This window comes from Balaenoptera acutorostrata, chromosome 6, assembly GCF_949987535.1.
Source record: "Balaenoptera acutorostrata chromosome 6, mBalAcu1.1, whole genome shotgun sequence".
Lineage (NCBI taxonomy): Eukaryota > Metazoa > Chordata > Mammalia > Artiodactyla > Balaenopteridae > Balaenoptera > Balaenoptera acutorostrata.
Window position 1 is genome coordinate 103,827,473 of NC_080069.1, and position 27,362 is coordinate 103,854,834.

General features: G+C 40.9%; 1 protein-coding gene across 4 annotated transcripts in view; it reads right to left on the reverse strand.

The window, feature by feature from the left end:
* Positions 1-27,362, reverse strand: part of SUSD1 (sushi domain containing 1) — a 154,741-nt gene that overhangs the window by 92,064 nt on the left and 35,315 nt on the right. For all 4 annotated transcript variants that reach the window (XR_009008661.1, XM_057548764.1, XM_057548765.1 and 1 more), the window contains exons 6-8: positions 20,451-20,630; positions 10,607-10,704; positions 9,799-9,985 (exon numbers count right to left, since the gene is read on the reverse strand). Coding sequence is in view for 3 of the 4 variants with exons in the window: in XM_057548764.1 (XP_057404747.1) it covers positions 9,799-9,985; positions 10,607-10,704; positions 20,451-20,630 (465 nt within the window). In the remaining variant the exon portion in view is untranslated. The remainder of the gene's footprint in view (positions 1-9,798; positions 9,986-10,606; positions 10,705-20,450; positions 20,631-27,362) is intronic.

A 27,362-nucleotide genomic window follows, 5' to 3' on the forward strand; every position in this document is an offset into this window, starting at 1 on the left:
AGAATGCTAACTTCCTTATCTTACTGGGGGAGAAGTTAACATTTCAGTCAACCCAGGCAATAAGAGAAATACACATTCAAATAGGATTTTTTTATTTTTGTTTTTTACTGTGTAATGCAGAATAAAAGCAAAATCTATATTGTTTGAATCACTGAAAAAAGAAAATCCGTGCAGCAAAAAGAGAAAACAATGGACATAGCAACATAGCATAAAAAAGAGAAAAAATTAAGATGACAGAAGAAAGGAAAACCATATCACAAACAACACTAATGTAAATTGCTTAACTACTACTTTTCTCAAAACGGTTTGCAACATATGCTGTCTCCTAGAGTACATCTGTAGCAATGTTATCCAGATAGCTTTTAAGAAGAACAAAAGGGGGGCAAAGCATATCATGCAAATAGAGCACAAAGAAATCAAGAAAATCAGGGAGGGGCTTCCCTGGTGGCGCAGTGGTTGAGAGTCTGCCTGCTAATGCAGGGGACGCGGGTTCGAGCCCTGGTCTGGGAGGATCCCACGTGCCGCGGAGCGGCTGGGCCCGTGAGCCACGGCTGCTGAGCCTGCGCGTCTGGAGCCTGTGCCCCGCAGCGGGAGGGGCCGCGATGGTGGGGGGCCCGCGCACCGCGATGAAGAGCGGTCCCCGCACCGCGATGAGGAGTGGCCCCCGCTTGCCGTAACCGGAGAAAGCTCTCGCACGAACCGAAGACCCAACACAGCCAAAAATAAATAAATAAAAAAATAAATAAAGGGAAAATAATTAAAAAAAAAAAAAAAAAAAAAAAGAAAATCAGGGAAAAAAAAAATTAAATAGGCTAAAGTGAGCCACTTCTTAATAGTGGAAGTAAGAATCTACAATTAAGATATCAATCACGAACATAAATATCATAACATCAAAATGTGTGATACAAAACAATTAGAATTTCTTTTTTTTGTTTTTTTTTTTTGTTTTTTTGTTTTTTGTTTTTTTTAATGTCTGAAATATTTATATTAACATATTTCCATACATATTTCCATACAAATACAAATATAAGATTTTTAGAAATTTCATGTAATGTCTGAAACATTTATATTAACATATTTCCATACAAATAACCCAATGAAAGTTTAGTATTAGTTGTTTTGTTTGTTTTTTTATACTGCAGGTTCTTATTAGGCATCAGTTTTATACACATCAGTGTATACATGTCAATCCCAATAGCCCAATTCAGCACACCACCATCCCCACCTCACCGCAGTTTTCCCCCCTTGGTGTCCATATGTCCATTCTCTACATCTGTGTCTCAACTTCTGCCCTGCAAACTGGCTCATCTGTACCATTTTTCTAGGTTCCACATACATGCATTAATATACGATATTTGTTTTTCTCTTTCTGACTTACTTCACTCTGTATGACAGACTCTAGATCCATCCACGTCTCAACAAATGACTCAATTTCGTTCCTTTTTATGGCGGAGTAATATTCCATTGTATATATGTACCACACCTTCTTTATCCATTCGTCTGTTGATGGGCATTTAGGTTGCTTCCATGACCTGGCTATTGTAAATAGTGCTGCAATGAACATTCGGGTGCATGTGTCTTTTTGAATTACGGTTTTCTCTGGGTATATGCCCAGTAGTGGGATTGCTGGGTCATATGGTAATTCTATTTTTCGTTTTTTAAGGAACCTCCATATTGTTCTCCATAGTGGCTGTATCAATTTACATTCCCACCAACAGTGCAAGAGGGTTCCCTTTTCTCCACACCCTCTCCAGCATTTGTTGTTTGTAGATTTTCTGATGATGCCCATTCTAACAGGAGTGAGGTGATACCTCATTGTAGTTTTGATTTGCATTTCTCTAATAATTAGTGATGTTGAGCATCTTTTCATGTGCTTCGTGGCCGTCTGTATGTCTTCTTTGGAGAAATGTCTATTTAGGTCTTCTGCCCATTTTTGGATTGGGGTGTTTGTTTCTTTGATATTAAGCTGAATGAGCTGTTTATATATTTTGGAGATTAATCCTTTGTCCGTTGATTCATTTGCAAATATTTTCTCCCATTCTGAGGGTTGTCTTTTCGTCTTGTTTATGGTTTCCTTTGCTGTGAAAAAGCTTTGAAGTTTCATTAGGTCCCATTTGTTTATTTTTGTTTTTATTTCCATTACTCTAGGAGGTGGATCAAAAAAGATCTTGCTGTGATTTATGTCAAAGAGTTTTCTTCCTATGTTTTCCTCTAAGAGTTTTATAGTGTCCAGTCTTATATTTAGGTCTCTAATCCATTTTGAGTTTATTTTTGTGTATGGTGTTAGGGAGTATTCTAATTTCATTCTTTTACATGTAGCTGTCCAGTTTTCCCAGCACCACTTATTGAAGAGACTGTCTTTTCTCCATTGTATATCTTTGCCTCCTTTGTCATAGATTAGTTGACCATAGGTGCGTGGGTTAATCTCTGGGCTTTCTATCTTGTTCCATTGATCTATGTTTCTGTTTTTGTGCCAGTACCATATTGTCTTGATTACTGTAGCTTTGTAGTATAGTCTGAAGTCAGGGAGTCTGATTCCTCCAGCTCCATTTTTTTGCCTCAAGACTGCTTTGGCTATTCGGGGTCTTTTGTGTCTCCATACAAATTTTAAGATGATTTGTTCTAGCTCCGTAAAAAATGCCATTGGTAATTTGATAGGGATTGCATTGAATCTGTAGATTGCTTTGGGTAGTATACTCATTTTCACAATGTTGATTCTTCCAATCCAAGAACATGGTATATCTCTCCATCTGTTGGTATCATCTTTAATTTCTTTCATCAGTGTCTTATAGTTTTCTGCATACAGGTCTTTTGTCTCCCTAGGTAGGTTTATTCCTAGATATTTTATTCTTTTTGTTGCAATGGTAAATGGGAGTGTTTCCATAATTTCTCTTTCAGATTTTTCATCATTAGTGTATAGGAATGCAAGAGATTTCTGTGCATTAATTTTGTAACCTGCAACTTTACCATATTCATTAATTAGCTCTAGCAGTTTTCTGGTGGCAGTTTTAGGATTCTCTATGTATAGTATCATGTCATCCGCAAACAGTGACAGTTTTACTTCTTCTTTTCCAATTTGTATTCCTTTTATTTCTTTTTCTTCTCTGATTGCCGTGGCTAGGACTTCCAGAACTATGTTGAATAATAGTGGTGAGAGTGGACATCCTTGTCTCGTTCCTGATCTTAGAGGAAATGCTTTCAGTTTTTCACCATTGAGAATGATGTTTGCTGTGGGTTTGTCATATATGGCCTTTATTATGTTGAGGTAGGTTCCCTCTATGCCCACTTTCTGGAGAGTTTTTATCAGAAATGGGTGTTGAATTTTGTCAAAAGCTTTTTCTGCATCTATTGAGATGATCATATGGTTTTTCTTCTTCAATTTGTTAATATGGTGTATCACATTGATTGATTTGCGTATATTGAAGAATCCTTGCATCCCTGGGATAAATCCCACTTGATCGTGGTGTATGATCCTTTTAATGTGTTGTTGGATTCTGTTTGCTAGTATTTTGTTGAGGATTTTTGCATCTATATTCATCAGTGATATTGGTCTGTAATTTTCTTTTTTTGTAGTGTCTTTGTCTGGTTTTGGTATCAGGGTGATGGTGGCCTCATAGAATGAGTTTGGGAGAGTTCCTTCCTCTGCAATTTTTTGGAAGAGTTTGAGAAGGATGGGTGTTAGCTCTTCTCTAAATGTTTGATAGAATTCACCTGTGAAGCCATCTGGTCCTGGACTTTTGTTTGTTGGAAGATTTTTAATCACAGTTTCAATTTCATTACTTGTGATTGGTCTGTTGATATTTTCTGTTTCTTCCTGATTCAGTCTTGGAAGGTTATACCTTTCTAAGAATTTGTCCATTTCTTCCAGGTTGTCCATTTTATTGGCATAAAGTTGCTTGTAGTAGTCTCTTAGGATGTTTTGTATTTCTGCGGTGTCTGTTGTAACTTCTCCTTTTTCATTTCTGATTTTATTGATTTGAGTCCTCTCCCTCTTTTTCTTGATGAGTCTGGCTAATGGCTTATCAATTTTGTTTATCTTCTCAAAGAACCAACTTTTAGTTTTATTGATCTTTGCTATTGTTTTCTTTGTTTCTATTTCATTTATTTCTGCTCTGATCTTTATGATTTCTTTCCTTCTGCTAACTTTGGGTTTTGTTTGTTCTTCTTTCTCTAGTTTCTTTAGGTGTAAGGTTAGATTGTTTACTTGAGATTTTTCTTGTTTCTTTAGGTAGGCTTGTATAGCTATAAACTTCCCTCTTAGAACCGCTTTTGCTGCATCCCATAGGTTTTGGGTCGTCGTGTTTTCATTGTCATTTGTCTCTAGGTATTTTTTTACTTCCTGTTTGATTTCTTCAGTGATCTCTTGGTTATTTAGTAACGTATTGTTTAGCCTCCATGTGTTTGTCTTTTTTACGTTTTTTTCCCTGTAATTCATTTCTAATCTCATAGCGTTGTGGTCAGAAAAGATGCTTGATATGATTTCAATTTTCTTAAATTTACTGAGGCTTGATTTGTGACCCAAGATGTGATCTATCCTGGAGAATGTTCCGTGCGCACTTGAGAAGAACGTGTAATCTGCCGTTTTTGGATGGAATGTCCTATATATATCAATTAAATCTATCTGGTCTATTGTGTCATTTAAAGCTTCTGTTTCCTTATTTATTTTCATTTTGGATGATCTGTCCATTGGCGTAAGTGAGGTGTTAAAGTCCCCCACTATTATTGTGTTACTGTCGATTTCCTCTTTTATAGCTGTTAGCAGTTGCCTTATGTATTGAGGTGCTCCTATGTTGGGTGCATATATATTTATAATTGTTATATCTTCTTCTTGGATTGATCCCTGGATCATTATGTAGTGTCCTTCCTTGTCTCTTGTAACATTCTTTATTTTAAAGTCTATTTTATCTGATATGAGTATAGCTACTCCAGCTTTCTTTTGATTTCCATTTGCATGGAATATCTTTTTCCATCCCCTCACTTTCAGTCTGTATGTGTCCCTAGGTCTGAAGTGGGTCTCTTGTAGACAGCATATATATGGGTCTTCTTTTTGTATCCATTCAGCCAGTCTATGTCTTTTGGTTGGGGCATTTAATCCATTCACGTTTAAGGTAATTATCGATATGTATGTTCCTACGACCATTTTCTTAATTGTTTTGGTTTGTTTTTGTAGGTCCTTTTCTTCTCTTGTGTTTCCCACTTAGAGAAGTTCCTTTAGCATTTGTTGTAGAGCTGGTTTGGTGGTGCTGAATTCTCTTAGCTTTTGCTTGTCTGTAAAGCTTTTGATTTCTCCATCAAATCTAAATGAGATCCTTGCTGGGTAAAGTAATCTTGGTTGTAGGTTCTTCCCTTTCATCACTTTAAGTATATCATGCCACTCCCTTCTGGCTTGCAGAGTTTCTGCTGAGAAATCAGCTGTTAACCTTATGGGGGTTCCCTTGTATGTTATTTGTCGTTTTTCCCTTGCTGCTTTCAGTAATTTTTCTTTGTCTTTAATTTTTGCCACTTTGATTACTATGTGTCTCGGCGTGTTTCTCCTTGGGTTTATTCTGTATGGGACTCTCTGCGCTTCCTGGACTTGGGTGGCTATTTCCTTTCCCATGTTAGGGAAGTTTTCGACTATAATCTCTTCAAATATTTTCTCTGGTCCTTTCTCTCTCTCTTCTCCTTCTGGGACCCCTATAATGCGAATGTTGTTGCGTTTAATGTTGTCCCAGAGGTCTCTTAGGCTGTCTTCATTTCTTTTCATTCTTTTTTCTTTAGTCTCTTCCGCAGCAGTGAATTCCACCATTCTGTCTTCCAGGTCACTTATCCGTTCTTCTGCCTCAGTTATTCTGCTATTGATTCCTTCTAGTGTAGTTTTCATTTCAGTTATTGTATTGGTCATCTCTGTTTGTTTGTTCTTTAATTCTTCTAGGTCTTTGTTAATCATTTCTTGCATCTTTTCAATCTTTGCCTCCATTCTTATTCCGAGGTCCTGGATCATCTTCACTATCATTATTCTGAATTCTTTTTCTGGAAGGTTGCCTATCTCCACTTCATTTAGTTGTTTTTCTGGGGTTTTTTCTTGTTCCTTCACCTGGTACATAGCCCTCTGCCTTTTCATCTTCTCTGTCTTTCTGTAACTGTGGTTTTTGGTCCACAGGCTGCAGGATTGTAGTTTTTCTTGCTTCTGTTGTCTGCCCTCTGGTGGTTGAGGCTAAGAGGCTTGATGGGAGGCTCTGGTGGTGGGTAGAGCTGACTGTTGCTGTGGCGGTCAGAGCTCAGTAAAACCTTAATCCACTTGACTGTTGATGGGTGGGGCTGGGTTCCTTCCCTGTTGCTGTGGCGATCAGAGCTCAGTAAAACCTTAATCCACTTGACTGTTGATGGGTGGGGCTGGGTTCCCTCCCTGTTGGTTGTTTTGCCTGAGGCAACCCAACACTGGAGCCTACCCGTGCTCTTTGGTGGGATTAATGGCAGACTCTGGGAGGGCTCACGCCAAGGAGAACTTCCCAGGACCTCTGCTGCCAGTGTCCTTATCCCCATGGTGAAACAGAGCCACCACTTGTCTCTGCAGGAGACCCCCCAACACCAGCAGGTACGTCTGGTTCAGTCTCCCCCAGGGTCACTGCTCCTTCCCCTGGGTCCTGATGCACACATTACTTTGTGTGTGCCCTCCAAGAGTGGGGTCTCTGTTTCCCCCAGTCCTGTCACAGTCCTGCAATCAATTCCCACTAGACTTCAAAGTCTGATTCTCTAGGAATTCCTCCTCCCGTTGCCGGAACCCCAGGTTGGGAAGCCTGACGTGGGGCTCAGAACCTTCACTCCAGTGGGTGGACTTCTGTGGTATAAGTGTTCGCCAGTCTGTGAGTCACCCACCCAGCAGTTATGGGATTTGATTTTACTCTGATTGCGCCCCTCCTACCGTCTCACTGTGGCTTCTCCTCTGTCCTTGGACGTGGGGTATCCTCCTTGGTGAAGTCCAGGGTCTTCCTGTCAATGATTGTCCAGCAGCCAGTTGTGATTCTGGTGCTCTCGCAAGAGGGAGTGAGAGCACGTCCTTCTACTCCGCCATCTTGGTTAATCCGTTAAAAATATTTTAAACCTACCACTTGATAACACACATAATTAATCCTTCAATCAATGGGGAAACCAAAATAGCAAGTAGGGACTTCCCTGGTGGTGCAGTGGTTAAGAATCTGCCTGCCAATGCAGGGGACACAAGTTCAAGCCCTAGTCCAGGAAGATCCCACATGCTGCAGAGCAACTAAGCCCCTGTGTGCCACAACTACTGAGCCCGTGTGCCACAACTACTAAAGCCCACGCACCTAGAGTCCATGCTCCACAACAAGAGAAGCCACCACAATGAGAAGCCTGCGCACTGCAACGAAGAGTAGCCCCTGCTCGCCACAACTAGAGAAAGTCCACACGCAGCAACAAAGACCCAATGCAGCCACAAAAAAAAAAATAAATATATAAATAAAAAATAGCAAGTATATAATGCTTTGAAAGTAAAAATAAAGAGAACATATATTAACACCCTCATAAATAATTCTTCCATCAAGGGAAAATCAGAATAGCAATTATACCATATCTTGAAAGTAAAGATAAAGAGAACATGCATAAATGCCTAAGGAATTCTGCCAAAGCTCAAATCCGGAAGGGAGGAAGAAGCACTGAAGGCTTTTATTATCAAACAGAAAATAATGGAAATAAGTTGAACTATGCATTCAACTCAAGAATTTAGTAATAGAACAATATAACGAAGTTAAGAGAATCAGGGAGAAGGAAATAATAAAAAAAAAAATAAGGGGAGAAATTAATAAGACAGAGAAAGAAAAACAATTTAAAAACCCAAGAGATTACTCTTTGGGGAAAACAACAGTAATAAAACAGACAACCCAAGCGAAGCAGATCAAGTGTTAAAAATAGAGAAACACAAAACTACAAATCAAAATAACCTGGGGTTATATAATCTGTAACCCCAGAGGAGTGGTAAACAAATATTCCATGTGACATTCTGCCAATATATCTGCCAATATATTTAAAATCACAGCTAAATGGACGTTTCTTAGGAAAGTACAAATTATAAAAATTGACTCAAGAAAATGTAAGAAACATAAACAGACCCCCAAAAGCATAGAAGAAACTGACAAAGTTATCAAAGAATCATCTCCCAAAGGGGTGAAACTTAAATAATATTATGAGCAATGTGTCCAACTTTAAGGGAAGGGGATAATTCTAAAGTGATATAAACTTTTCCAAGGTATAAAAAATATGGAAAACTTCCCAATTCATTTAAAGAGAACTAGCATAACGCTAATAATGAAATCAGATGGCTAAATGTGCAGGATATAGAGGAGGGAATGACAGATCTTCACAAGAGTGCATAAGGAAACAGCAAAGACAAAATTTGAGTAGATATGGAGTAAATGTAGAAACGTACCTTGTTCCCAGTTGGAATAATTCAATATAAATCCCAATTCTCACTAGATTAATTCGCAAATTTAATCCAACTCCACTTAACATTTCAGACAGAGGAAGGAGGTCTGGAGACATTAAAAAACTCAGCCATGGTCACCCAACTCTTAAGCGGCAGAGTTAAGATGCAAATCCAGGTATGTCTGACCCAAAAGGCCATGCTTTTCTCAGTGGAAATTAACTTGAAGAGGTTGAAGAGGATATTAGTAAAAACAGCTGACACTGAACAGCAAGCTGTCATTCTGACTGAACAGAGATAGATGAGTTTGGAGTCCTGGGATGCTCTTTTAAAGAAGACATATTCCTAATAAATCCACAGTAGTTTATTTTTAACTTTGAACAACTTTCTCTAGTTACTATATTAATTTGACAATATCTTTCCCTACCTAGTATTTACTTAGAAATAAATCATTTTGCTTTATTTATATACAAGTACCCTGAGACCTATTTTGTATAATTTCATAGTTGGCTTGATACTGTTAAGACTGGCAGACTTCAATTATTTCTGCAACATCCATGTTACTTCCCAGTTCCTCGTGGCAGCAACACCTAAAGGTTGAGTTTTCTTAATTAGGACATCAAACAGCTAGTTGAGAACTACCTCAACTCATCCAAAATAATAAATGTCACCAATGGCTTTTCAAGGTTTGCTTATTAGGAGTTTAATTAGTCCTGACACCCCACAACCAGAATTATGAAAAAAAAAAAAACTTACTGTAATTGTCATGATGATATAAAAATCCATGTGATAACTATGTGCCTTGGGGTTTATTACGACTTCCTGAAGCTCCTTCTTGTCCACTCCTCTTTTCACCCCGCATCCACCCTCCTGCATCCTAGGGCTGCCTCCCCGTCTCCACCTGCCCACTCTCAACTCGGTTCCCCACCCCCAATCAGTCCTAGGGTCAGTTCCCATCCTGGAGCACAGCTCCTGGGTCAGTCTTCCTGGCTCCACCTTTCCCATAGGCAAGAGTGAATGACTTTTGAGTTTCCTACCAAAGATAAGCCATGTGGCTACCCTCTATTGCCTTAGATAACTGAAATGGACTGCATCATCACCTACTGTTCTCCTCTTTTAAATGCCTTATTACCTTCCACATCAACCAGAGGACGCAGCTGAGAATCAATACATCAGTGACCATTCAGCCTGGCATCAATAGGATAGGAATCTCTCCTACCAGACCCGCTCTGGTTCTGAGCCTTAGAGCAATTAATCCCCTGGCTACAAATCTCAGAAAGCAACCGTGAACTCTCCTGACCAGTAGATTCTGAAGCACATTTCCCCACATCCTGTGCTTAGCATTTTCTAGGAGGAAATGAGACTTCACCTCCACCTACCAGCTGTCTGGAACCCAATGATGGCTGGCACAGAGCGTCTGGGAGAGGCAGTAGAAATGTGCATGGTGTAGTTGGTGCCCTGGTACAGATCTAGGCACACTTCCGGGGTCCTGTTGTCTGTGGTCAAATTAACTGTCTCCTCATGAACTGTTTCCATGGGGTCCAACCGTTGTCCTTTTATGTATATCTTTGTGAGGGGAAAAGACAAGAGAACCCACCATGACTCCAGTTAAAACAAACAAGAGAGATTTTTGTGGTGCTGGAACCTACTCTCTTACTACTCCCTTTAATACTGCACTGCTCACCCCAGGGGAGATAAATAGGGCAAACCTCTGCTATCAGGTATCTGATGATGAAATCTGATCAGCCCAGTAATCCATAAATGCTGAGAAGCGACATAAAATGAGGGGTATCTCCAGGGAGTGTTATCCTGCACTCAAATAACCAGCGATCAATGGAGGCAACACAACCTGAGACCCGCTCGCTGCAAACTGTCACCGAGGCAGCAGATGCTTCTAGGCTTGTTCTGGGGGAGTGAAATACAAGAGCTTGCAAACAAGCGATAATGATGATGCCAAATATAAATACATCCCACACACATACACGCTGGAGGATGACAAATATACTAAACACAAAATGTAAAATAAAATAATCCAGATATCTTAAAAATTCTGTTCACTTTTTTAAAGGACTATGGGATTGCAAAGCTATTAGATTGAGAAGCACTTCGGGAAGCAAGTCCCTCCTACTCTTATTCCCATGGTAAGCATTTCTGCCCTAGCAGGAAAAAGGAGCTCACTTTACTTACCACATATACGATCTTGGAGTTTATTCTTCCTGGGTTTATTTGCCACCTCACACAAGTGTTATTAAACACTGACACATCATTAATTTCTATAATTATTTCTAAAATAGAAAAAGAGAGAGTCCACTCACAAAATGCATCGATGGGCTTTGGAAAAACCCTAATGGCCACCACATTAGAGGGCATGACTTAGTTTATCTGCCCAGCTGGTCTCTCTGATGATCACCATTCATGCTCTGATTCAGAAACCGAATCAGCAATTCAAGCTACCCCAGGCCAATCACCCAATTTAACTTCAGTATGAGTGAGCTTGGCCCATTACCTGATTTGGAGGAAAAGGAAAGATTCCTGCTTAAGTATGGGTGAGAACTCCAACCTGTGATTGGTCTGACAGGCCACTGGATGCCACTGGTGTTCCACTCCTGTGGGATAGAAAGCGGCCCAGAGCTGAGCCCTGAATCTTCCCTGCAGCTGCACAGGTAAGATCAGCTTCCGGCTTCCTCATCCCACCCAGCTGATGGAGCGTTATTTCCAGGTCACTGCTGTTCCCAAGAGGGAAATGACATGCATCACCACATGGGACCATTCCTCAGGAGCAACCCGTTGGGGTAAACTAAATAAATTCTCCACAAGGTCCCTGGATACTTCCAGGGCTCCTTTAACTGAAGCTATTTAATCCTGACTTATTAGGAAGCCACTAATTTCTTCAAGTTGTTCTGCTTTTTAAATATATTTTGTGTGTATTTCATGTAATATATTTGGCAATGTGGGAAACAGTATTAGGGCCTCGGTTCCTGAGGTAACACAGTTTCCAATGAACCTAGTGAACCACCTAGGAAGTTGTCCAGATGGGAAGGGGGCAAGGATCTAGCTTTTTATCCATTTAATAAATTACCTGCAGATAAGTAAAACTATTTTTACTTGCAGTTGACATACTCTTGTCTATAAAGAATCCTAAGGAATTCACATACACACACACACACACACACACACACACACACACACACACACACACACACAAAGCTAAGAAAGGAATTCAGCCAGGTTGCAAGATACAAGGTCAATGTACAAAAATCAATTGCATTTCTGTCCACTAGCAAGGAACAATCCAAAAAGGAAATAAAAAAAAAAAATTTCACTTACACCAACATCAAAAGGAATAAAATCCCCTGCGGGTAGAAGTTACCAAACCATCACCTCTGGAGAAGGGAATCATCATCTCACCACACAGGAATGTTCCTCAGCCCAAATTCAAGCTTCCCCATTGAATCAGACATCCCTTGTGGATGTTCTAGAACCTCTCAGCTTCTCCTGTTCCTTGTTCCAGCCCTGCATGGGCTTTGATACCGTGACCGTGTCTTGTCTCCCATGCTGGGGCTTCCCTGCTGCACACCCTAGCACATGCAACCTGGAAGGGGGGGGAGAATTAACACCTCCTGGGGGACAGGAGGTACTAGATAAGTCTGCCCCTTATCTTTCTTCCCCTTGAAGGGCAGACCTACAAAGACCTCTCAGGGCGCTGTCACACTGATGGAGCAATACTTGCACTCAGTGAAGACCATTGCAACAAGGCGTCCTTACACTGGCTCTGCTTCCTTCCCTGCTCTACTCACCTTAGCCCTCACTCCTGCTTCCTGGGATAGCATTCCCTATTGTGAAAAAACTATAAGCCCTCTGCCTCAGGCCCTGCTTTCTGGGAAACCCAAGGTAAGACTCCCATCAAGAAGGGTGAGAAAGATAAGTCTCCGCGCCAGAAGATGCCTCTCTTCATCTCAGCTCCCATCCTTCCCTTCTAGTAAATCTCTTCTCAGCCTCCAAGTGGGAAAGGGAGCCTGCACCTCAGGCACCTGTAGGGTTGACTAATTTCTCCTCTACTCAGAACCAATACTATCTTTAGACAGACCCTAGTCTACTGCTCTCTTTGCCTATGGAAGATTTTATATCTTTACTAAATCATCCCTTCAGCAGCATTGCCGAGATTCTGTGTTACACATTACCTGGTCTTGGGTAAGCCCAGGTCAGCTGACTATAAGTGGGAATAAATGGAGGCAGAGAGAGGAAAACAAGCAAACTTCTGGAGAGACACCAGAGGATCACCTATGGCTGTCTAAAACACTCCTGGGTCTCTACATCAATGTTTCTCCCTGGAGCACAGATAATTTGAAATCAAAGAAGTACTCCAGTTGTGGACATGGGTATCCCGATAGATGCAAAGACCTATCCATTCACCTCCTTGGGTAGCATAATGATGATGTTGGCACCAGTCTTTTATCAGCTTGAACAAGCCCCAAATATTCCTGGCCCTTTCCCTCTCCACTGACCTTCAAAGCCCTAGAGTTCTAGACTCCTCTGCTCATTCCCACATCCCTCTGATACTCACCCCCTGGTCCAGAAGGAAAAGGAAACATCCCACCCCTCACCTTCTCTCTGAGTTGCCAGTAAAGCACATTTCCTTCCCACTTGGGACCTCTTTGCCACCCAAGCAGAGATTAGAAAGGAAACATGGAAGTTTCCTTTCTTGTTCTTCCTTTTTGCTCATTCACTATGACAACTGCAGATAACATCTCAGAAATGCTATCTGCCTCCAGGCTGTGCCGTGCTCTCTGCACAGAGGGACCCAGATCTGATTATAGGGATGTCAGATATTTCATCCCAAGGAGTAGTATAACAAAATCCGGTGGCTTTTCCCTCCAGGTGTCTACGAATCAGTTGGAAAGACTTCGTTATAAATGTATCAGCTATTAAACATCCATATCCATGTTGCCCCTTTAAAAGAGATGACTTGGGAGACTATGCCCTAATTCTAATAGTACCTAAAACTGAAAACATTTCTGGAAGTTCTCTTTGGAACTGACTCCAGGGCACTTGACCCTTAACTGAACGATTATCGAATGCCAAGCATCCTCCCATGCCAGGCACTGGGCTGTGACGATGATCAGAACAGAAGTCCTTCCCTCAGGAACATGGCTTCTAATGGAGGGAGCAAACATATAAGCAGAAAAATTACAACTTGATAAATATGAGAACAAAGTTGCACACAAGTACCACAGGGTATAGAGAAAGAAGCCACCAACTCTCACTGGAAGACCTGGGGAAGCCGGCTTCGTGGGGGGCATGACCTTCAGGGCTGAAAGGCTGAAGAGTGAGGAAGACAGAAGACAGAACAGCAGGTCCAATGCCTGCAAGTGTAAAGGGTGTGGCAGATTCAGAGTGGTGACAGAGACGTGTAACGACGTGCTGGGGAGGAGGAAAGAGGGGAAGCGAGGTTGCAGAGAGAGGAAGGGATCAGACTTGGGAAGACCTGCTCGCTAGACTAAGCACAGACTTACTCCGACGAGACTTGGAGAGCTAAAAGCAGGAAGATGATGGGGATCTCTTTTCTTAGAAAGATAACTCTGGTGTGTTTTGAAGGAGACACTGGAGGTCACAAGGAAAGAATGTGATAACCTTTACTCAGTGATTACAATACATCAAACACTGATACATAGGTCTTTATAGATTTGATCACACTTTCCCAGCAGTCATAGGAGGCAATCATAAAATCAATAATGAGTGAACATTTATTGAGTTGTTACTATGGACCAGATAGCATGTACAGTACTTTAAATGTATGATTCATCTAATCTTCAAAATAACACCATGAATTTGACATTATCGTGTCCATTTTACAGACCTAAGGCTTAGAGAAGTTAAGTAACCTGCCAAAGGTCACACAGCTAGTAAGCAATGAAGTCAGGATTCAAAACTAGACCTGCCAGACTCCAAAGCCCAGAGCCTTTGCACTGAAGTAGTTATTCAGCAAAAAGGTAAAAAGATGAACTCAGGGCACTGTATTTAAAACCGTGAGCGATTCTGAAGGAGAAGCAATAGGAGGCAAGAGATAAGGAGTCTAGGCTGACTGCCAGTCTCTGAGCCTGAGAGTCTGAATGGATTGCCTTCTACTGTACTCATAAGAAATATAGGAGGAAGCAGACTGGGTTTGTAAGAAAGAGACGAACGAATTGTGTTTAGAACATGCTAAGTCTGAGTTAATCTACCTGGGTGAAAAAAACAGTCTTGAAGGTCATCAATGGGTAGATGGTAGTTGAAGCCCTGGGTGCAGGTGACACGCCCAGGTAGGACATGGAGAGCAGGTGGCGTGATGGCAGGGCACTGGGGCACATGGAAACCAAAGGGGAAACTAGAGGAGAAAGAGGAATGCAGAAGGAGGTCGGAGGTTGGCTGGGAGAGTGTGATGCCTCGGGAGTCAAGGAAAGAGAAGATCTGAAGGAGTGTCTGCTTCCTCGAACGTTATCTCCCTTCCTTCCCACCAATCCCCCCAACCTCCTCGCTCCCACCCAAGAAGGGCCTGGAGCAGAACATAAGCACTGGGGGCTCGACCTCTTGCTCTTCTCTCATATGGCTCTTTCTTCCCCAGTGGAGGGCATGTGGTGCCACGATCAGATCTGAGGTCTGACTTTGGACAGAGGCAGGCAGAGCAGGTCTCTGCCTTGTCCAGTTGTAGGACGTTTAGGCTTCTCTGGCCTAAACAAAGTAGGCCCCCACAGCATCCAGCTGAACTCTGCATTGGACTTTGGGGACCAAAGCCTCCGTGGGTTATAAAGTATCTTTGCTTTGCTTTAGATTCTGCATGTGGCGCATGGGTGCGTGCGTGTGTGTGTGTGTATAAATGTACATATATAAAGTTATGTATTTTAGTATTCTATTAGCATCCAGTATTTCTCTGTGGTACTCATCATGTTTGTAACTAAATAATTTTGTAATTAGTTATTTAATGTCTATCTCTCTTGAATGTAAGCTCTATGACAGCAAAGACAAGATCTATCTATCTCTCCATCCCCAGAAACTAATACAGTTGGTTGGACATAGATATTTTTAAAATATTTATCATTTGGTTGACTGGTTGAATAGATGGATAAATGTATGGATAGCTAATCAACAATGCTAAATGTTGTGGAAAGGTTAAGAGGAAGGAGGATTGACACTAGAACATGAATTTGACAGGTGGTCATTAGTGACCTTGAGAGAGAGCTACAGTGAAGTGGGGTGTTGGATGCCTGATTCTCCTACAGGAAGCTCAGAAGAGAAGAGGGTGGGAGGGGACAGATACAGTGAGCACAGACTACTCTCTCAGAAGTCCCATTGTGGGCAGGGCCTAGTCTAGTGCACTCTCTTGGTTTCCAATTTTATATCCATTTTCTCTACTTCTGAAAACAGTAAAAGGTCCTACAGAATAAATTCAAGAGACCTTAACAGAATGTCAAGCTCAATGTCATTTCTCGTATCTGATTTCAAAAGTGATATGACCAGTCTTCTAATATGACTCATAAACTACCTCCAAAGGCAATTCCCAAATAGATGACAAAACCAACACATTTTGATAATAGCAGCATCACTGAAATGAGGGTATGGCTTCCCAAAGTGACAACGTTGAATAAATGCATGTTTGGCTATAAGAGTTTTGCTATGCTTCCTTTCTTCTTTTTAAGTCATTAGGGTCACATAAAATAGGTAGAAGCAGCATGGCTTAAAGTAGGGCTTTTCTAAAATGCATTATACATTTTAGGATGATTTTTTGGTGGCACATGAATACATTTTTATATGTCTGCTTTGTATTGATTTTTGTGTATATTTGAAAAAACCCAGGTGTTCATCAAACTCATGATATCTCATGTATTACTGTGTCCTTGATCAATAAATTTAAATTAAAAATTTAAGTTTTAAACTTAAGTTGTTTTAAGAAACTTATTAAATTAAAAAATACATTTGTTCTGGCAAACATTGTCAGGGTGGTCTACAAATAATTCAAGCTTAGGAAAGTGGCAGGAGACAGATCGTGGGCTTTCCAGGTTTAAAGGCCTGAGTTCAAATCCTGTCTCTGCCCTTTACTAGTCATTGAAAGACCCTGTGAAAGTTGTGTAACTTTTATGAGTCTCAGATTACTCATCTATGAAATGAAAATATCAACAGTTCACAGAGTTTTTCTGAGGACAAAATGAAATCAAGCATCAAGGCTCCTAGCAGAGCCGTGGGTGTTTAAGTTGGTGCACAATCAATGATAGCTATAATGCTTGATGGTCTAAACATTATGCACATATTCAAACAAATCCCAGCCATGTGGCTATCTGCATAAATGTGCCCATTTATTCCGGCTGACCTTTCTCTTCTATATGAAATATGTCTAGCTGCGAGTGAGCACTCACTGGGCTGAAGAGGAGGATCAACAACAAAACAGAAGGGGCAGGAGCTAACAGGAGGCCTGGAGGCATTTGGACTCAGTCCCTGAGTCGGGTGAGGGGGCCCAGAAAGGATCCCAGCAGTCAGTCTGTGTTTCCATAGAGATGTTGCTCTTTAGAGAGCCTGGAGTGAGTGAGCGTCAACTTCATAATTATTAACTCAGATTCTAAATGTAAAAAGCCAAACGACCTGTGCAGAATGAAAGCCAGGGACAGTCTTATCAAGAATGAATCAGTCCCTTTGATCTTGAGGTAAACCGACTCACTGAACATCAAGCTTCCACCTGGGGTTTTTCCAGACACTAAAGTAATTGCCTAATTCTCAGCTGTCTGGAGTTTCCAGTCTAAACTGGCCTTAAAAAAAAATTAAAAAGTCCCACCGCCTTGCCGGAGTTCACACTCCATTAAAAACATATACAGATCTAACTGAATCACTTTTGCTGTACAGCAGAAATTAACACAACATTGTAAATCAACTATACTTCAATAAAATTAAATATATATATGTGTGCGTGTGTGTGTGTGTATATATATATATATATATATATATATATATATATATATATACACACACACAGATCCATCCTATTAATCCAAAGAAATAGGGACTCCAAAAATATTTTTAACTAACAACCACTCACGTAAAGTGAAGATAAGTTATTCTACCCAATTTAGAACGAAACACTCATGTATAAAAAGATGGGTAAACAGAATGAAAACAAAGGACAAGGGTAGAAGGCATTCACAGGTTAGGCAGAAACGTAAAAGAAGATGGGGAAAAAACCCAAAAGTGCACATTGAAGGAGGTAAATACAAAATACACAGAGAGATTTGGGACAGAAGGGGAGGTGTGAAGAAATAGGTGAAAAACAGGAAAAAGAAGGAAGGGAGGGCAGCTGAGCAAGAGCCATGGTAATCAGCATCTCTCACTACAGTTCCAGAAGCCTCTCGTACCTACCCACCCAGCGATCACGTGCACTGTGCCATGAATTAATCAGCATGTAAATCGCCCCCTTTATCTGAGGAAATTGAATTTAGCTGCCAATCTTGATTGAGGCCATAGAGGCCTCCTCACAGAAAGATCACAGCCCTCAGGGAGAAAGCCTTTTCTCTCCTTAAATCAAAGCTTGCATAAACCCATGGAAACAGCTGCAGCTGGACCCACAGACTTTGTGAACGGTGGCAGGCTGAGGTTGGTAATTATAATTAGCAGTTACATAACATGTTTGTTCTTCAAAGTGCTCTGTAAGCATCAGCTAATTAATAGCTTACTATGCCCCATGCAGATCCACTGGTTTTTTCATGGAGTGACTAATCCTGGTCCCCCCACTGAATTTTGAATGGCGAAGGCACAGCAGCTTGAACAATGAAGCAAATGGCTGAGGGTCCAGAAGCTACGCCCAGCTCTCTGACCAAGTGACTCCATAGGTAGCTCTGGGCCAAGACCACCTCCCCAGATGTTGAATTCAGCAACCCACGAGGCAGCTGCCTCACTTCCTCCAAATAACTCTTAGAGGTGCTGCTGGAGGTGCAATAATAGTTTGGAATGACTATCAGTCTGGTTCAAAATGGCATTAGCTCTTCTCAATGTCCCCAAGTATGAAGGCTGGGACTCTGGAGTCCTTGGCGTTAGTTACAGGTTTGCCCTTGCTTCTCTGTGCAAGTTGGGCAAGTCAATGGGACCTAAGAGAAGGCCGAACTCGATCTCTGGGTTCTCATCCGTGTCTGCCCTTCCTTGTTACTATGATTGCAATCTCTAGCCTACAGCCTGCTGCAGTTGTGGTGGAGACAACTGAATGTGGGAAATGCATGGCACAGGCAGGGACTCAGCAGCAGAGCTGAGCTCTTCATCTACTCCAGGGATGCTTTACCCAAGGCCTTCAGAGGTCCATGATTTTGTAAAATATTATATGTATATCCGTATGTGCATTTCTTTGGAGAAAAGTCTATTTACCCTATTGCCCTGTAAATTCCAAGAAGGTAGTGTCCAGCAAAGTACCTCACACATAGTGTATGCTAAATAAACATCTACTGAACAAACTGATAGATTTCATCAAATTCCTAACCCCAAAATGGTCATGAACCATTCCTCTATGGACAAATAATCACCAGCAGTCCACATATTGTATTTGCTCTGGTTAGACTTTCCTATGGAAAACTTTGATTGGCAACACCCAAGACATTCTTCCATAATTCCGCTACAAAATCAAGCCAGAGACCTAGACCAAAGCTACCTTGAGATTTCACTCTTCAGAGATCTGTCTTCAGAGCCAAGCAAGTTAACAGCTTGAAATAAATTCCCAGAGCCATTCAAGACCAGGTGACAACCATTTGTCACACCCACGGCCAACCACCACAAACCTAAGAACCATTGCCTTTTCCCATCTTATTTCTTGGAGGCCGAGGTGTGAAATAAAGCATGTGGAAGTCTACACTTCTGACTCATGAGAAGATCCTCTTCAAGCAAGGTTAATCATTTCAGTAAAAGACCTAACATGTGCACAGTAGTTTAAACTTCAAAATGCTCCCCATAGATTATCTCATTTGATTCCCTCTCAACAACTATTTGAGGTAGGAAAAGCAGGTTTTATTTTCTCCCTTTTATAGATGAGGAAACTGAGGCTCTGAGAGAATAATGCCTTACTTAATGACACACAGCTAACACATGGCACTGCTAGAATGTGAACTGAAGTCTCAAAACTCCTTTTCACCGGTAATTTCATTTGGGGGTATATATCCAAAAGAATTGAAATCAAGGTCTCAAAGAGATATTTGTATACCCGTGCTCACAGCAGCATTATTCACAAAACCAAAAGGTGGCAGCAACACAACTGTCCATCAGTGGATGAATTGATAAGCATAATGTTTATATGTATACTACAAAATATTATTCAGCCAGAAAAAAGAAGGGAATCCCACCATTGGCAGCAACATGAATGAACCTGTAGTACATTATGTTAAGTGAAATAAACCAGTCACAGAAGGATAAATACTACATGATTCTGCTTACATGAGGTCAATTAGTCAAACTCATAGAAACAGAAAGCAGAATGGTGGTACCAGAAGCTGTGGGAAGGGGGAAGTAGGGAGTTACTGTTTAACCCGTGTAGAGTTTCAGTTTTTCAACATGAAATAGTTCTGGAGATTGGTTGCGCAACGTGAATACACTTAACACTGAAAAAATCGTTAAGATGGTAGATTTTATGTTGTTCATATTTTACCACGATTAAAAATAAACATTAAAAACCTCGATATACATTACACCACCTTCTCTCTGAAAAGTTGTCAACATGTGCTTAATTAGGACTTTTAAGTATTCCCCCCTGAGAAAATGGTTCATGGAGAAAAATATCTCAGGCAACCAAGCAGAAGAGACAGGAATCACTGTGATTTAAGGTGGGTTTCAAAAGATTAGATGCATAAAATTTCCTATCCAACTTATTTTCCCAATCCACCCTCTAAATCTTCAGGGTTTAGCTGACAAACCTAAAGCCAGGTGCCTGCCCAGGTAAGTGGCACAGCCAGGGCAGTACACAGGGTAAGCAATCGAAGGTTTTAGGTTCCGCTGTTTGCTTCCACGAGACAGGAGCCCCACAGAATGGAGTCTATACCTGTGCATGACGAAGTACTTGTTCTCCAGATCCCTTTCTCTGTGCAAACAGAAGTGATCTTTCCTCCAGGGCTCTCAAAGCCCTCTTGACAGACATAGTGAGCCACACCGCCCAGGCTGGAGCTGTGATTCCCCACCAGGACCGCGTGCTGCACTTCCGGAGGGCGACCACAGTCGATCTCTGCAATGGGAAGTAGCACAGCACTTGTTATGACCCATGACTTCTACCCCATAATTCACCTTTTAGAAATAAATATTTAGTAATGATAGAGTCCAGTCATATGGGAGAAGAGAAAACACTAACCCCATCAAATAATCCAGTTGCAGGTATTTAAAATAAGATTGTTCAGAAGTAAGGAAAATAGAGATCTCTGAGTTTAATAAAATTTATAAACATGCATGTATAGAAAATATTCCAATTATGAGATTATTTATACTATAGAGAATTCCTTGGTCAATGAAATAATCCATCTCAGGGTTATTTTACATATTAAGATTTTCTGGTACCTTTTAGTAAGTATCTTCAGATCATTAACTCCTGAGTAGATAATAATGCAAATGTAGTTTTGTTGTGGTTTTTTTTGCTAACTGAAGAGTAAATGAAATATATACAAAATCTCTGAACTTTTTAAAGCAAATTAATGGGGAAAGTATTTATAGCCTAAACATTCAATATATATGCACCTTTCAAAGAAAAAAAATCAGTTGCATAGAGGGAGACAAACCTGGAATTATAAAATTGACATGAAATTTCTTCTCTGCAACTCTGACTACCAGAAGACACTGGAATATTTACAGAAAACAATCTGAAGGACAAAGATTATGACATTACCATTTTAGACCCAGCCAAACTCTACTTCATATAAGAATAAAAGAGTCATTTTCAGATATTTACAACTTTTTAAAAATCTATACGTGTATCTTTTCTGGAAAAAAAATTAAAAATAACCTCAGACCAACAAAAAAAAATGAATCAGAATAAATGCCCTAAGAAAGGAGAAGGACAGGGCTTTAGAAGAAACACTAGTGAGCAATGAAACAAGCAGGATGTACAGGTAAGTCTCCATAATCATTTAAGTGTGACTGTAGAGCTGGATAGAACTAGCAGTAAAGGATTCTAGAACTAAAAGCTGAACAATGTGAAAAAATTACTAATTTGCAAGTTAAATTCCAAACTATTTCAATAAAATCTGAGCAGCGAGGTGAAGAGAAGAAATAAAACATGCTAAATTTCCCATACAGCAGTGGGGAGCTCATAGACACAATTTTATTCAAGAAAATGTAATAAATATAAAATATAAAGTAAAGTAGTGATAATAATTACAAATGTAATCCAGTTATACCTAAGTCCAAAAAGAAAAATACATAACTTTTGGCCTTCATTCTGATTTTTAGTTTTCTCCCCCATCTGCAGAAAGCCAAGAAAATTAAGCACTCTTGATATCCAGACTTTTAAAACATGAGTCCATTTATGGAGATAAAGCATACAAAAACAGAGAAAATTTTATGATCTGTTCCCAACTCCCCATTAACCATTCATGGCATTAGAAATATGTGGCTTCTCTTAAATGAGCTTCTGATACAGAATTGGTGGATTTACTGTAATTGTACTCTTCTCCAACCCCTTATGGATGTTTGGTCTGTTCTAGAACCCCAGAGTTACTTCCCTGAGGGAGGCCTCTCGGAGCAGGGTTTCATCTGTTGTCATTGGAGTTATCATAAGACTCTCAATATAACAGCTCAACCCACCTGACCAGTCATTTGGCTCTGAGATTTTTCAAAAAAGAGTTAGGCTCTGGTCAGTGCAGATGCAAATCCTGAGCAGTTATGGGACCAGAATGAGGTGGTCATTAAATAAATCCTGCAACCCTATCTATCTCTCAAGTCCCATGTTTGCTCATAGGAATTTGTTCCCTTCTCATACATGTTGACCAGACACAAGACAAGACCCCTTGGCCCTCAGAATGTTTTCGCAACATCAAACCTTTAGACATGTTTACTGGCCCAAAACATTCCAAGACATGAGTATATTTGTGTGTACATGAGCAACCAACCGAACAGGTGGTTAATGTTTCCTAAGACTGCCCAGTGATTGTTGACATCAAAAACATCTAGTTTAAGCCAGGGTTCAGTTAGAGCAGGAAATTAGAGGGATCATCAGTGAATAGATTGAGGGTATAAGTTTATGTAGGTCTATGGACCTTGAAGCTGGAATTCTAAACAGCATATTGGAGAGACATGGGAGGGAACCTGGTGACAGATAGTCGGATTAGGGGAGAAGCATAGATACTAAAGGAATAAGAGTACAGAAGATAACTAAATTGGCTTCTATATTGGACATCACCAAGAATAATGGAAGGCATGGTGGCTTTAGCTGGGACGACAAGATTTTTTTTTGGCTGTGTTGGGTCTTCGTTGCTGCACGCAGTCTTTCTCTAGTTGCGGTGAGCAGGCTCTAGAGTATAGGCTCAGTAGTTGTGGTGCACGGGCTTAGTTGCTCCCCAGCATGTGGGATCTTCAGGGACCAGGGATCGAACCCGTGTCCCCTGCATTGGCAGGCGGATTCTTAACCACTGCACCACCAGGGAAGTCCCAAGATTTTTTAAAATTAATATTAACTTGGGGGTAGATAAGAAATCAATAGCCTGTTCTCTAGGGACTCAGGTAGATGTCCAGTGGTAGGCAATCTGGACCCAACTCTGTGAGTTCCCATCACAGAGCTATTCGAGTTGGACAGTCCCTTGGCAGGAGATATTTAGAGAGGATTCCGGCGTGGCTTGGATTAAACACATGGTTCTAAACAATAGCTATACAATCTGAATCACCTGGGGAGCTTCTGAAAAATCACCCATGCTGGAGTCTCACACACACATCCCCACCCTCACCCAGAGATAACTCTTCTGAATGAGTAGTACTGAGTTGGGTTCTTGGCATCCACTTTTCTACAAAGCTGCAAATTTGATTTGTATGCACACCCGCAGCTGATAATCTAAATTAAATATTGGTATGAATAGCTACCATTTAGCATCATATGCATCCCGATAGGGCCCCAAGTATATATCATTACTTCTTACAGTAACCCTCCATGGTAGAGATTATTTCCCCCATTTTACAGGTAAAATGGCTCAACATGGTTAAATAAAACATCCAAAGTCACATAGGTAGTCATGTGATGGCTAGGAGCAGAATCCACATCCTTCAGATTCCTTCTCCTACACCCACTGCCTCTCAAGAGCAGCTCCATCTCTGAAAACCTACAGTATATGCCCCCTTTCTACCCCCTTCCACCTTGCTCATCCTCTCTCTCCTCGAGGTACACTCTATCTCCCTCAGACCTAGCAAAATCCTTCCCAGTGATGAATCTGCTCCATGACTAATGGAGGGATCCCTTCTTCCTCTGAACTTTCGTGGCCTATGTTCATTTGTTCATTCATTCATATATTTACTGAGCACCTAGTACATGCCAGACACTATGCTAGTCACTATAGCAGAGAACAAAATGGATAAGAACACTGCCCTCGCAGAACTTAGGGAGAGAATAATTAGACAAAAAAATAAATCAACAAGGTAATTGCAGATTGTAGTAAATGTTATGTAGGAGGAAAGATAACGTGATAGGATAGGAAAGACTTTTTAAATAGAGTGGTCAGGAATGGTTCGAGCTCTCTGAGGAGGTAACATCAGAGTTGGGACCTGAAGGATGAGAATGAACCAGTCATGTCCAGGACCAGAGGAAGAACATTTCACTCAAATGAAATAGCCAATGCAAAGACCCCGAGGCGAGAAAGCTCTTGCTATGCTCCAGAAAGGGAAATGCAACCTGTTGGCTGGAGCACAGTTAGCAAGAGGGAGAGTGGCATGAGATGAAGGTGCAGAGAAGAGCAGAGCCAGGTCACAGAGGGCCTTGTAAGCCTTAGGAAAGAGCCTGGGTTTTAGTTAAAAGCAGTGGAATGCCATTGGAGGATTTTAAGGGAGGGAATGAAATAATCTGACTTAGATTTTTAGAAGACCATTTTGACTGTTGGATGGATAAGGGATGGGAGAACAGGAGTAAACGGAGAGGTTGGTTAGTGTCTAGAGCAGTAGCCCAGCAGAAAGAGAGATGAGGTCTCGGATGCACTTGAGAGGTGATGGCGGAGATGGAAAGAAGTGGATGGATTCGAGATGCATCCTGGAAGCAGAACAAGGTTCTTGGTGATAGACTGGATGTGAGAGTGAGAGAAGAAGTAGAATCAAGAATACTTATCTATCCTATTCATCTGACCTTTATTTCCTCCTTGAGGATTTTGTGGGTTTGTTTTAATGACTATGTCTTCCCAAATATACGGACAGTTCCTAAAGGGCAGAATCTTTATCTTATAATCTCTTGCTTCCCCACAATGCCTACTTACAATAGTAGTTTTTACATGGTAAATTATAAATAATTGTTCACTGGTAGCTTGCTACTACTTTATCATTGTTCAAGATGCAATATGTGTTACTTCGATATGATCACAACCCCTGAGGAAGGAAACACACATCAGTAAATTGTAAGTATAAATAACAAGACAGGAACACATTATCTCTATATTTTTTATCCAAAAGAGGTAACTCATAGCTACCAGACACCAAGTAGATGAAAGCTGAGAAAAAGACCCACAAAAACTAATACGTATCAGTCTTGTACCAGTGAATTCTGGGAAAGCTGTTTAAACTGCAATAATTTTAATCATAATAGCATGCATCAAAATCCTACTAAACACAAGGTAGTCTATTAGATATACACTATCTTATTTATTTCTCACAGAAAACCCTACTGCAAGGTAGATGGGTTTTTCTCATGTAGTTTATAGATACAAAAATGGAGGTCCTAAGAGTCTGTCACATTCAAAAATTACACCACTACTAAAAGACAGAGCCACAGGACTTCCCTTGTGGCACAGTGGTTAGGAATCCACCTGGCAATGCAGGGGACACAGGTTCGAGCCCTGGTCCAGGAAGATCTCACATGCCGCAGAGCAAATAAGCTCGCCTGCCGCAACTACGAGCCTGCGGTCTAGAGCCTGCAAGCCACAACTACTGAGCCCATGTGCCACAACTACTGAAGCCCACGCGCCTAGAGCCCATGCTCTGCAACAAGAGAAGCCACCACAGTGAGAAGCCCGCGCACTGCAACGAAGAGTAGCCCGCGCTCGCCATAACTAGAGAAAGCCTGTGCGCAGCAACAAAGACCCAATGCAACCAAAAAAAAAAAAAAAAAAAAGGCAGAGCTAGTATTCAAACCATGGTTTTTGTGACCCCAAAGTCCAGGTCCATTATATCTGGGCAGCTTCACAATGAAGGGGTCCATTCTAGGCTCTGACTGGGACTGACCTTATAGTTTAGCTAAAACCTCAGAAGAAAAGGTTGCATGAAAAAGCATTTAAATCAGTCTGGAAGGGTCCTATGACAACTCCCTCTGTCCCAATCTTGTCTCCAAGAACTTTCCCAGAGAAGAGAGCTGCTGGAAATGGACTTCCCCTGCCACTGTATTTGCCCTGAAGCCTTCTTGGTACTGATGTTTAACCCTATGATATGGGGGTCTGGCCCAGGTTTTGCCTGGAACATAAGCCCATCACAGATATTCCCACCATGCTTAAGAGAGATGGCAGCCACTGCCACTTCTACTCAAACCAAATGGTACCCAAGAAAGCAGGTGATCCCTATTAAGACATATTCAAAAATCAATCCAACAGAGACTGCAATAGGTAATAAAAATATCACTATCACAAGGAAAGAAGCCATTTAAAAACAGTTAACATCCAAAGGAAAGAAAAAAAAAATAAGCAGCACAAATTTTGTATTGCATATGCATAGGGGTGTTCATTAAAGCACACGTTTCTCTGGCTAATTACATTATTAATAACGTTTGGATCTGCATCAGGAATACAGTCAACTAATTATGAACATGGGGCTTCCCTGGTGGCGCAGTGGTTGAGAATCTGCCTGCCAATGCAGGGGACACGGGTTCGAGCCCTGGTCTGGGAAGATCCCACATGCCGCGGAGCAACTAGGCCCGTGAGCCACAATTACTGAGCCTGCACGTCTGGAGCCTGTGCTCCGCAACAAGAGAGGCCGTGATACTGAGAGGCCCGCACGGCGATGAAGAGTGACCCCCGCTCGCTGCAACTGGAGAAAGCCCTCGCACAGAAACGAAGACCCAACACAGCCATAAATAAATAAATAAATAAAAAGTTGAACCTTCTTTAAAAAAAAAAAAAAAAGAACTATACCCTTTTAAAAAAAAAAAAAATTATGAACATGGCTGGGAATTTTTCCTTAGTATCCTATTATCTGTGATTTTATTCAAATAATCAACTTCAAAATAGGTCTGTCTCCCTGGGGGGAAATGTGTTGTGCCAGTTTCAAGGACCACATTGATACTGTAACTCTGTTTCATATCTTGAAGGTAAAAATGTTTATCCTCACTGCTAGTTTTAAAATTCTACCCAAGAAAATATTCCAGAAGGAAATCTGTTTGATGAAAGGTATAGGCAATTTATGGTGTCTAATCAACAACTGACTGTATCACCAATGACTGTTATTTATTACACATATCAGCACAATAATGTGACTGATGACAGAAATAACAGAGTAAAATAAGGCTTAATCTAAGACTGTTTTAGAGAACAAAAAATACCAAGCTGAGAAAGAAAAAATAATGACCAATAATGTCTACAAATTGAGACAGACATTTTGCCAAATGCTGGGGGAATAAATGATTGACCTATTCCACCTATTGATATTGACCAAAGGGAAAAAAAAAAGATCTTCCCAGAAAAATAAACTACTAGATGAAAAACTCCAGTAAAAGGGAAGATACAAGTAGGAAAATGGAAGAAAATCACATTAAAGCCAGTGTGCATCTTTACCCAACAATAATAGGAAGAAGTCT